Source organism: Aquarana catesbeiana, linkage group LG02 (assembly GCF_042186555.1).
Source record: "Aquarana catesbeiana isolate 2022-GZ linkage group LG02, ASM4218655v1, whole genome shotgun sequence".
Classification (NCBI taxonomy): Eukaryota; Metazoa; Chordata; class Amphibia; order Anura; family Ranidae; genus Aquarana; species Aquarana catesbeiana.
The window spans coordinates 79896861-79909810 of record NC_133325.1 but is presented as its reverse complement, the minus strand read 5'-3'; the positions used below and the strand labels follow the sequence as shown (position 1 = coordinate 79909810).

The window sequence follows — 12950 nt, the reverse complement described above, 5'->3', positions numbered from 1 at the left end:
ACTCACTTTTGTTGCCAGTGGTTTAGACATTAATGGCTGTGTGTTGAGTTATTTTGAGGGGACAGCAAATTTACACTGTTATACAAGCTGTACACTCACTACTTTACATTGTAGCAAAGTATAATTTCTTTAGTGTTATCACATGAAAAGATAGAATAAAATATTTACAAAAATGTGAGGGGTGTACTCACTTTTGTGAGATACTGTATATATATCAAATACACTGCCTCCACTGACTGAATATAGAGTATACACTAAATATACAATCTATGCTAAATGCAGAGTATATATATATACACTGCCACTAACTAACCTGCCTGCTTAATCTAGCTTAATCTATCTCACACACTATACACGGCCTTATATAGTGTGGGGCGTGGACTTAGTCCCCCTGAGCCATGATTGGCCAAAGGCACCCTACTCCTGTCAGTGGTAAACTGATTTTCTCAACCCTCTAACTGACACTTTTGCTGGACAGCTTGGTCTGTTAAAGGAAGTTGAAAAAAAAAAACAGACTGGTGGGGTCACCAGGTGAAAATAAAAAGGAAAAAAAAAAAAAAGGAAAACAAATGCAGCCACCACATTTTAGGACTAGTAAGCTGCACTATAATAAATTGTTGCTTTTGGGTTTAAATACACTTAAAGGAGGAGCTCCAGCCAACCCCCCCCCCCCCCCCAAAAAAAATGTAGGTACTGCAGCTGCTGACTTTTACTATTAGGTTACTTACCTGTCCATCGATCCTGCAGTGTCCTCACCCAAGCCAATTCTTGAATTGGCTCTCGGGTGCTGCCACCGCCATCTTGGGTAAGGGAAACCGGCAGTGAAGCCTTTCTCAGTGGTCTAGCTGCGGTGAGGGCCAAACTTCCAGCTGAGTTCGCCGCGGCAAACTCAGCCGGAAGTGGGAGCTGGTACCTGTCAAAACCAGGTAACCACTCCCCCCTCCTTCTCCACAAGGTTTCAAATGTTGCACGGGGGGGGGGGGGGGAGAGGGGAGACAGACAAGCAGAGCTTGCCCTTTTGGGTGGAGCTCCACTTTAAGTAGTTTTGTGAATGATTATACAGGTCAATGTGGAAGATGATGATATTTTTTTTCTTATTCAACTCAGGCATTTGCAAATCTTAAAGACATACTGTCATGAGTGTCATCTTTCCCGCAGAGGGAAAGCAACAGTGTCTCTGAAAAGAGCATATCCTGACCCTACTTAATCACTATGCCTGCAATATCTCACAATACAACCGGCACTGAAATAAGAAATGTCAGTCTGTCACATGACAACACTTGGGCCTATTGATTGGCTTCTGGGCCTGAGAACTGTTACAAGGGTGCAGGTTACAAGCCCTTCTATAGCAAAAGCACTGGGTAGTGTTTCCAGATGTAACTAAGAAAGAATTGACAAAGGAGTGCAGGCAGGGAGGTAGAAGGGGGTTGGGACCCTTGGCAGAACCTCTGTCAATTTTCCCTGTATAGGCAAGGTGACAATGTCTCTTTACAATTGTGAATACATTTTAAAATCTAATATCAAATGCCCTTTTTTTTTTTTACAAATTCAGTGGTTGTTATTTTCATAGCACCACTGAGGATCTTAGAATTTAGTGTGTCAATCCTTGAAAGGAAGTGTAAATAATGCTAGAAAAAAAAGTCCAAATATGGAAAACTTAGGCTCTAAGTTCAACATAGAAACATTTTACCTTTACAAACTGTAACTTACAGAAATCTTCTACGAAATCAACTTCTGAGCAATAGAATTTTGCAATAAAAATAAGGAAGTTTTCTTCTATTTTTATGCTGTGGCTTTTCAGCAGACATAGATTACTTTAAATCAAATGCGTGGGTTGTTAACAATAGCTTGGAAAAGGGTCAGGTGATTTTGGTGAACTGCACAATGAGTCACTATATTGCAACATCTACCCTCCACTATAAAATATGGTGCCTTGAAGGGTACAAAGCAGTGCAGGCTGTGTGCTTTGACTGCCACAATGGTCCAAGTTCGAAGTCTCGTTCTTCTGTCACTGTTCTATGGAGCATTTGCAATGCCAAGTCCACAAAACGACGCAGACATCACTCCAGGGGATCAGAAGTTTGCTCTGGTAGGTTTGAAGCATTCTGAAGTTTCCTATTTTCTAGAGGAATTTTCATTTATCCCACATCTTATTCTGCTACTTTTTTGGTTTGATGTATAGATCTCTACAGATATGTACATGGTATTTACCTTCTAGAATTGAGAATTGTTACAAAGGCAAAGAGATAATGTTATCTTTGGCAACTGCGCATAATAATTTTGTTACTACAAAGAAATGATGGAATTTGGTTGGTATAGGCAAACAAGTCTGTTTCAATGATTCAAACGCTGTTTTCTTATTATGGTATCAGAATTTATAAAAACAAGCCATGTACCCGTAGAGTATTGTTTTTTTTTTCTGAAAAATGTTGATACCATAGAAGAACCTTTCAAATTTTTTTACGTGTTTGAATAGCTTTAAGAATGGTTAAAACCTCTAATGTAGTCTTTTTTAGCCTTTTTACAGCCTAGGAACTCTTGAAATATTTTTTTTAGGTCCCAGGGAACCCATACTAAAGCCAATTCATCGACGGTCAGTTAGAAAAATGCCCCTTACATTGGTGGCCAGTGGGAAAAATATCCTCCTTACATTGGTGGTCAGTGTGTAGAATAAACCCCTTACATTGGTGGTCAGTGTGTAGAATAAACCCCTTACATTGGTGGTCAGTGGTTGAATGTTACATTGGTGATCAGAATGCAAAACTACAGACAACTAAAAATACCATTGGTTGGCTCTGGAAAGTGGTGTTGACCATGGAACTATGCAAGCACCATCAAATGGGAGGTCAATCTGCTACAGTTAAAAGAACCCCTAGCAGCCTCTAGAGCAGTGGTTCTCAACCTGGGGGTCGGGACCCCCTCGGGGGGCAAATGACGATTTGCCAGGGGTCACCAAATCCTGGGCTGTTCCTGAAGCCCGCACCACTCTCCCTGCCTTTTCGCAGCTGCCCATTCAGTTCACGGCATGACTGGGGTGCAGAGACTAGAGGTCAGCTGACTGGTGAGGAATGTGAAGTGGCAGGGGCTGGAGGAGACCATATCTCCTGATTTCGGCTACGAGACACCACAAAGTCAAAGATACAGTGAAGCCTGAGACACAGTGAGTAATACTACCTGTGATTATAGTTGCCATTAAAAGTCCCCACTACAGTTCTCAGATCAGCAGATGATCTTGATCAAGGGCACCCAAGTTGGCTGATCAGAACTCCCACCAGTACTGCCACTGATCCCACCCCCCCACCAGCACTGTCACTGATCCCACCAACCCCCCACTAGCACTGCCACTGACTGATCCCACCCCCCCACCAGCACTGCCACTGACTGATCCCACCCCCCACCAGCACTGACACTGATCCCACCCCCCCACCAGCACTGCCACTGACTGATCTCACCCCCCCACCAGCACTGCCACTGATCCCAACCCCCACCAGCACTGCCACTGACTGATCCCACCCCCCCCACCAGCACTGCCACTGATCCCACCCCCACACCAGCACTGCCACTGATCCCACTCCCCACCAGCACTGACACTGATCCCACCCCCCAGCAGCACTGCCGCTGACTGATCCCACCCCCCCACCAGCACTGCCACTGATCCCACCCTCCACTAGCACTGCCACTGATCCCACCCCCCACCAGCACTGCCACTGATGCCACCCCCCACCAGCACTGCCACTGATCCCACCCCCCACCAGCACTGCCACTCATCCCATTCCCCCCACCCCCCCACCAAGGAGTAAGAGAAGGAATAAAAATAGAGAACACATGGAAGAGAGAGGAAAAGAGGGGGGGCAAAGAAAAAAGGAGAGAAAGAACAAGAAAGACAGCTAGAGAGAGAGTTGGGGAAAAGGAAGAGAGAAGGAGTGGTACATCCTAAAATGTACCATAAGTGCTTTTAATACTGTACAAGTTGAAGGGACTCAGGGAGCGCTAAATACCCGTGGGTTAGGGACGCAAATGACTTGTTTTTCCTGACAACCAACGCTACGAAAATAATTTTACTGTTAGGGGTCCCAACAACTTGGGGAATTTTATCAAGGGGTCACAGCACTAGAGAGGTTGAGAACCACTGCTCTAGAGGAACCCTCGTTGGGAATGATTCTTCTAATGTGTTTTTATTGTTGTCTGTGTATCATCTGAGGAGATTTACCTCTCTATTTGTCCTGATAACCATTGATATAAGGACAAAAAAGTAAGAAATCTATACAGTTTATGGCTGTCGCCTTAACAGAAGGTGAGGCGAAATCTTCCAATGGGAACATCTGCTCAGATGAGAATTGTCTAAAAGAGGATATCAGAGAGACTTAAAGCGGGGGTCCACCTATCTATCGTTTTTTTTTTTTTTAGTTCATTCACAAACTTTTCTTCTCAGCATTACATACTCACATATTGTGTGTAATATGTCCGCCTGTGTCAGATTTCGTCGGAAAGAATAACTTATATTATTCACTGCAGGCGGTTTCCATCTTCATTGTGGGCATTTGAAGCCCACAAGCATTTATTTCCTGGATGTGGTGAATGCTGTGCTCCCAGCATTCACCGCTCGTTCCCGCACATGCTCAGTGGCATCCTGGGAAGCCTGAGACTAGCTCCCAGGAGTCTGGGAGAGGCTAGAAACACGCCTACTCCCACGGGAGGAGAACCAGGAAGTGCAAAGAAGAATAGAAAAATAAAAGGTAATTACGGCGATTTAAATTTTTTTAAACGGCATGTCAGCATCTAGGCAAGGAGGAGAATACATACAGATATTGTTCAAAATTTGGGTGGAACCCCGCTTTAACACAAACTCGTAAGACTTTTTTAATTTTTAAAAGTTAAAGGTAATACAGGATGTCTGATATTATAAATATTAGTCAAGGAACCTTGTCCTCTCTTGTCCTAGTTTCACGTTATTATTACTAGGAACTTGGCTTTCCTGACTCCAGCACTAAGATCCACCCACCCCCTGCCTAATTGTACAATGTGAGCACTTACTGGACAAGAAGAAAGGGTAGCAGGTGGATCTTAGCACCAACCGTTATGAAGTTAAACACTTAGCTAGAAGTATCAAAGTGAAAGCTGTTTCAGAGAGGAGAAGCCACACTTCAGAGGCAACACTGGTATAAAGCTAAAAAAGTGCTAAATTAAAATGTAAAGAAATGCAGTAAAAAATATATTTGCCTATACCACCACCTGCTTCACTTATGTTTGCTATATCCTCTGGGAGTGTCAGATTTCTTGTTCTAAAGATCACTGTGGTAGGATGAGGTGGTGTTTTCAGGAAGCTTTGTAAAGCACCCTGCAGGACCTTCCCAGTCCAGTGGTGGAGCGTCCATAAAGGGCGCAGGAGCGCCGCCCCCCCTCTCCTGCACCGCTCTAATCACCATAGATAGATTAATGCATTGCATAAATCTATCTATGGTCGCTGCTGTCACCCCCTATTCAGGTGCCTGGCCCATTTTCGGCGGGGGTGTTTTTTAGGAGCACCTGATTAGAACCATAGGCTCTAATAGGCGCCCAAAAATGTGCAAAGTGGAAGCAACACTGTGCGTTCTCCTCTCACTCAGCTGTATGTTAGCAAAGCGAATGGGGATTGAACCGCCTCTCAGCCAATCAGGTTGCCGGGTGTTACCTGTCACCTGATTGGCTGAAATGACAGGCGCTGTGATTGGTGGCCTAACAGGCGTCCAATCATAGAGTACGAGAGGAGGAGCGGGCGGGAGAAGACATTGGGGTCAGGGAAGAAATGGAGGACACCTGACACCACTCGCCACCTGTCGCCATCAACCGCTGCCCACCCGAGACAAGGTAAGTCCTGGGCAGACGGCGGGGGGCACAGTGGCAGCACTTGGGGCACAGTGGCAACATTTGGGGCACAGTAGCAGCATTTGTGGCACAGTGGCAGCATTTAATGGGCACAGTGGCAACATTTGGGGCACAGTGGCAACATTTGATGGGCACAGTGGCAGCATTTGGGGCACAGTGGCAGCGTTTGATGGGCAAAGTCGTTTGATGGGCACAGTGGCTGCATTTGATGTGCACAGTGGCTGCGTTTGATCGCACAGTGGCTGCGTTTGATGGCACTGTGGCTACGTTTGATGGCACAGTGGCTGCGTTTGGTACAATGGCTGCGTTTGATGGGCACAGTGAGGCTGCAATTGATGGGGGGTTTTTTTTAGAATTCTTCAGTTTGTTTGTGCCCCCCCAAAAATGTTGAGCACCAGCCGCCACTGCCTCCCACCATCCATGATCTGCCTTCATTGCAGATGAGAAGCACAAATACACATTGATGCTGGGTCTAATATAAAGAATGTAATAAAAATGGAAGGGTTTTTTAAATTTATTACAATGATTATGAGGAACCAGGGAAGGCAAATTATACTTCAGATTTTACAAAGATTAATGTTTTCTTTTTTTTCACAAGGACTACCTAAACAAATTTTATATACTGACCAGCAAATCAGGAAAGACATTTGAAGATAGGATCAAAGAAATGCAAAAGTTTTTTGGACTCAGGATCACAGGGAGGTTGGACACAAACACAATGAATATGATGAAAACCCCCAGATGTGGCATGCCTGATGTAGCAAATTTCAGAGCCTTCCCTGGAAGACCAAGATGGCCACGAACTTCCCTGACCTACAGGTATGTTTAACAGACTTACTCACAGCCCTGGATATAGCAGAGGATGGCACGTCTGCTGAAATGAGGTTTAAGTTTTTCCTGGGTGGGATGTATTTTGTTTTGTAACAGACAGACAGACAGAAGTGAAGAGAAGATTCTGTTCTTTATTGTACTTTGTGCGTATTTCAAATTTTTTCTTCAGATTTATACATAACTGGGTCAAAGGGATTTTATGGGAGTCTCACCCTAAAGGGCACCCTGTTAACCCTACATCCAAAAATAAAGTAATTCTTGAGGTGTTTAACATTGGTGACTAGAGCGATCAACCCAGTTATGATCTGGCCTAGTGTGGTTGCTTTAAACATTCAGTAGATGAGTATTCACAAACCTTCCATTAAAAGCATGTAAACAAAAAAATAGTAAGAGAAAGTAGAAATACAGTCAGTTCTAAGAGCACTGTGATTTGATGTGATGATACATAGGTAAAAAAAAAAACGGCAGCATACCATTTTGTAGCTACTGCCTTGGCATTTATTCATATGATCTCTATTTAAAAGAGAAGTATGGTTTTCTTTTTTTTTTTTTTGCATAATCATACTTATCTAGGTGGATGCAGCATCAGACCGATGCTGCAGCTGTCCCCCGCTGCCTCTGCACTGAGAACTGAGCAACTGAACACCGCGGATGGCTCGGTTCTCACTCCTCCCTGAGCAGAGAGATGCCGACTGTCAGTCAGCATCTGATATTTGCACTGAGATTTTTCTTCTAATAAGTATTTGCTGAGTTACCACATATGTGCTAGTATGATACTAGCCCTTTTGCACTGAGAACTTTATTTTCTTTTGATTCAGTATTTACAATATTTTTCATGTGCTAGTATGATACTAGCCCTCATGCTTATTATATTTTTTTAAATATATTATTTTTTTATTTTTTCACTCACCTCTCTATACATTTGAGTTAGCCCCTTCCCCTTCCTCTTCTACTATTCCCCTTTTTATCACAGCGCAATCACTCACTTTATTCGACTGTCAGTCAGCATCTCCTGCTCTGATCCTCCACGCTTATTGGAACGATGAGCTGTGGAGGGACTGGGAGCGACCGTCTCAGCGACTTAGAGGCTTGCTGAGACTGCCATCATTCAAGGCAGCTGGCGGATCCAGACTTGGGAAGTCGGGATGACGCGCTGCCTCGGGTGATTCCAGTGACGTCAGCGGAGAGCGGACTTCAGACCGCTCTCCGCTGAAAACGGGTCACAGGAGTGCAAAACGGATTGCACTCCTGTGACCCAGAGGAGAAGCCCAGCCTAAAAAGCTCAGGCTGGACTTCTCCTTTAAGGAAAGAATCAGAGTTAAAGTAATTCTAAACCTTATTTTTTTTAAATAATAAACATGTTATACTTACCTGCTCTGTGCAATGAATAGATTGCACAGAGCAGCTCCAAGCCTCTCTTTCTGGGGTCCCCTGCCAGTGCTCCTGGCTCCTCCTCTTCGCCTAGTGTCCCCATTAAGAGCGGCTTCCTATGGGGAGCATGCGGACTTGATCCTGAGCCCTGCTGCTTGCATCTATAGACACAGACAGCAGGGCTCAACTCCGTCGCCCAGTCATCATCAAAGGATTTGATTGATATCAACAAGAGCCAATGGCTCCCTCTGCTATCCATCTGCCCTGTGAGGAGGAAGAGATAATAGCAATAATAGACAATAATAACTAGTGAATCCATATTTCATTTCAAAGTTTTAAAAGTAAAGGTTCTGGCTAAGAGCATACAGTACACCAGGAACACCTAATAATATTTTAGCTAGAAAAAATGATCCTCCTCTCTGATTTGTATTCATTTTGATATTGGGGTCTAACTAAGCCCTACCAATTGTCAATCCACTGTCCAAAAATACTACCTCAGTGGCCAATAAGAGGGTTGCTCACTGGACAGGGGAAAAGTGGTTGGTAGAGTTTAGCCATAAGGTTTAGGTAAATCAGTCTACAGTATCAGTGAAAACAATAGGCAGGACTAAATCAAAGGTAAGCCCACACGGGTTTTTTGAGCTAATAAGGGTAATAGCAGGCACCTTGGGGTGTCAGCTCTTAGCTAGAACTTTAAAGAGTATAGGCACGCCCAAAGTGCATAAATACAAGCATTAGAGCATTATTTACAGTAAGTATTGTTTATACAGTAAGAGAGAATACAATATCTTGTCTGTGGCACAACTGACCAGCCCTCTTTACATGGGATAATGAGTTGCACAGCTCACTTACTTCTTTCCTCTGGTTTCTTTAAACAGAATACAGAATTATACTCCTGACCTACCCAGGCGTGTGGTTGATGATTCAATACAGAAGGCTTTGAATGTTTGGAGCCAAGTGACTCCTCTGAGTTTCAGAAGGGTCACAAGAGGACCAGCAGATATACTCATTCAATTTTCAAGCCGAGGTAAGTTAATGTTTGAAATGCCTTATTTTTAATATGCATTTTTTACACTGACATTCTAGACTTATTTACTAAAGGAGTTAAGAATCTTCACTCAATATACGGATTGAATATTAACTTCAATTATTCAATTATATGAAAAGCCAATTCCTGTTCACTGTGAATACTCACTGCCATTGGAGTGAGCAATTGTTGAGAATCCCAGGTATTGGCAACAATTACTTTGTGGGGGCAGCATCAGGATCCGATAAGCAGTAACGGTATGAATATTTCCTCTTTAAAGTGTCCGCCTTATTAAAATGGATATTTCAGTTTCAGAATTATTCAGGCAAAATACACCACCTACTTCTTTTTATAACGCTTAATAATTCTAGAGGAAGTTCCCAGTCAATCTCTTACCACATTCGTTGTTAATTGTTTCAGTATTATTAAATTATTGGCAAGTGCAGAGGGAGAAGTAAAAATCTATGGTGATACTGACTTATGACTTGCAGTTGTAACTATAGTATTAATATTATAATATTACCGGTTTTACAGCACATGGTGATCAATCTCCTTTTGATGGTCCTAATGGGATACTGGCCCATGCCTTTGCTCCAGCAGAAGGAATAGGTGGTGATGCCCATTTTGATGAAGATGAAAGATGGACAAATACCAGAGCAGGTATTTTTTTTTGTGTTGATGCATCCTTTGTTTTGGTTTTATTTTAAATATTTCTAATTATTACTTCTAGAAATGTCTGAAAATTATTGATTACAGCAACCACTCACTGGGGATAATGTCTTATCCAGGTCAAACCATTTTTTTTTACTGAGGGTAGTACAATGAGACAGAACATTGCATTATTATTTTAGTGCATGTTATGCTGCACTTCTAACCTTCCACTGCCATGCATACAAAAATTCTCAGATCAGATTGGCCAAAAATCAGTTACTCTTCTGGTTTTGATTCAGGGCTTGCATGCAAAAATTGTATTTTCCCCTATTTCCACTTTTTTTTTTTTTTTTTTATAAAATTTCCAGGAAGCATTGATTAAATTGATCTAAAGTCTACGTACATTTTTCTAATATATATACTCAACACACAGCCCTAATGTTAAATATTTTCATAAATTCCATTGATGATGAGATGTGGCCCTTTTGCTAATTAGCCAATGTAATATTTGTAAACAGATTATCAATATAATGCGTAGTAAATTTCATAATGTGGTTGATTTACCAAAGCCAAACAGGCTATTTACTTAGCAGTTCATTTTTATTTTTTTTAAGAGAATTTTCCCTTAGCTTAGTGAATAACATGAAGGCCTGCTGACTTCCAATTATGTACAAACACAAATACAGTTGATCTTGAATTTGATTGGGTGGTCTGTCCATAGTGAACTTCCACCACATTCACTAAACTCAAAGTCAAAGTGTCCTTACAAAATGAAAATTCACCTTGCAAAGTAAACATGCTCTACTTTTTTACTTAATCAACTCCACTGTGTATGGTAAAGCTTTGTGAATTAAAGCTTCTCATAATCCTTAACAAATGAACACTAAGGGATTGATTTACTAAAGACACATACGCTTTTCAGTTTGCAAGGGATTTTGCCCAAGAGCTGAAGCTCTCTTGATTTCATCATCCAATCACGTGCAAGCAAAAGTGCCATTTTTTATTTTCCTTGCATGTGATTGGGCATTCTTTGCAAAATGAAATATCTGCACATTCACTATGCTCTGGGGAAAATTTCCTTGCAAAGCGCAAATTTACTTGCAAAGTGGACAGACTATTTTTAGTATTTGAGGCTTTCAAAATATACGCAAAGTATATTTAACAAAGAAAATTACCTTTCCTTGTAGATTTCAATTTATTTCTGGTCGCTGCACATGAATTTGGCCATTCTTTGGGTCTTGCTCACTCTAATGATCCCAGAGCTTTGATGTTTCCAACCTATCGCTATGTGAACACAGACAACTACCGCTTGTCTCAAGATGACATCAATGGAATACAGTCCTTGTATGGCAGAAGGCGCAAATAAGATCTGGAGAGAAGATTCCATCCAGGGGAACTGAGGCATACACTATATGGCCAAAAGCATGTGGACACCCTTCAAATTGATGATTGATGAGTTTGGTGTTTATGGGCCTCATGATTGATACATTTGTTGTGTATGGGCCTCAACTTTATTGAACACATTTGGTATAAATTGGTATCCTAGTTGTGAACAACTGACCTCACTAATCCCTTTGACCACAAATTCCTACAGGCACACTTCAAAATCTAGTGGAAAGCTTTCCAAGAAGAGCAAAGGCTGTTATACCCACAAAGAGGGCAAACTCCGTACTAATAGCTATGCTTTTGAAATGGAGTGCCCAACAAAATTCTATAGGTGTGATGGTCAGGTTTTCACAAGTATTTGGCTATATAGTTTATCACATCACATGTGTATATATTTTGAAATACATTTACTATATATTTTAATACAAAGCACAATATAATTTGTATTTCATTTTGTTGCACCTATGCTAAAATATTTTTTTGTCAATTTTATGATCAACAGAATCATTACGTAACGCGTAATAGTAACATGCAGATATTAAACCATACATCATTATTTAGACTTGCCTGTGTCATATTTGCTGTGCATTCCTCGGCTTCTCTTGTGTATATGCTTTCTCTTACTCCTATGCTATGGGTGAGCTGTATGAAAAAAACCCTATGCATGCACAGATCATCTAACCTGACTATAACCAGGGCCAGACTGGGAATATAAACCAGCCCTGGAAAAAATGTCATACCAGCTCCGTAGCATTATTATACCAGCCCAAAATCATAACGTCATTATTTTCTTGTTCATGAAAGGAAAAATTATGCATTTCATTTTAAAGCACATTTGAAGAGTGTATTATATATAGATAGACAGATATGAAAGCACATAGGGCTAGGGATATATATATATATATATATATATATATATATATAATAAAGAAAATTCCAGTTAAAAGTGGTAACAGTGGTCAATCATCAAGGGGGACCCCAGGAACTCTGGGAATGTGAGGGGGGGGGACTCTGGTGACCAGAGACCACCTTCCGCATAAAGAATCCACTAAGGTAAGGGGGGGTTTACTGATATAAGGGGGAAACCTTTATATCAGTGTCCCTTTACATTATTGTATTTATGCCCCCCTTACATCAGTGATCCCCTCTCAGACTGGCCTGGCGGCGCTGTCACTGACCTCCTCTCAGGTGCACCATGCAGGGCTCAGTCAGTTGGCTCCAGCGTGGTGGCTCTGGTTTTATACTATAGTCTCCTTTCCACAGTCCACACACATCTGGCTTCTCCCGTGACCCCCATCCTGGTAACACTCCCACTCTTGACACCTCTCCCTACTCCCTCAGAGACTGCAGACATGATATAAGACAAGAGATGGTCAGAGACTGCCCATAATCGCAGCCTCTCTGTGGCCATCAATGCAGTCCCACTGTGCCCATAATCGCAGCCTCACTGTGCCCTAAATCGCAGCCTCACTGTGCCCATCAATGCAGCCTCACTGTGCCAATCAATGCAGCCCCACTGTGCCCATAATCGCAGCCTCACTGTGCCCATAATAGCAGCCTCACTGTGCCCATCAATGCATCCTCAATGTGCCCATAATCGCAGCCTCACTGTTCCCAAAATCGCAGCCTCACTTTGCCCATAATCACAGCCTCACTGTGTCCATAATCACAGCCTCACTGTGCCATCAATGCAGCCTCAACATGCCCATAATCGCAGCCTGACTTCCCAAAATCGCAGCTTCACTGTGCCATCAATGCAGCCTCAACGTGCCATCAATGCAGCCTCAATGTGCCCATAATCACAGCCTGACTTCCCAAA

At 42.4% G+C, this 12950-nt stretch overlaps 1 protein-coding gene across 1 annotated transcript; it reads left to right on the top strand.

The window, feature by feature from the left end:
- Positions 1 to 1925: 1925 nt before the first annotated feature.
- On the top strand, positions 1926 to 11687 carry LOC141126979 (neutrophil collagenase-like). The gene is made up of 5 exons (XM_073613075.1): positions 1926 to 2089; positions 6464 to 6684; positions 8946 to 9094; positions 9629 to 9754; positions 10933 to 11687. The coding sequence occupies exons 1-5, from the start codon at positions 1979 to 1981 to the stop codon at positions 11109 to 11111; spliced, it is 786 nt and encodes a 261-aa protein (XP_073469176.1). The 5' UTR covers positions 1926 to 1978; the 3' UTR covers positions 11112 to 11687.
- Positions 11688 to 12950: the final 1263 nt, after the last annotated feature.

Coding starts and splice junctions, on each gene's coding strand:
- LOC141126979 (XM_073613075.1), top strand. CDS start 1,979: ATGGTCCAAGTTCGAAGTCTCGTTCTTCTGTCACTGTTCTATGGAGCA. Junction 6,685..8,945: donor CGAACTTCCCTGACCTACAG/GTATGTTTAACA, acceptor TTCTTTAAACAG/AATACAGAATTATACTCCTG. Junction 9,755..10,932: donor ATGGACAAATACCAGAGCAG/GTATTTTTTTTT, acceptor CTTTCCTTGTAG/ATTTCAATTTATTTCTGGTC.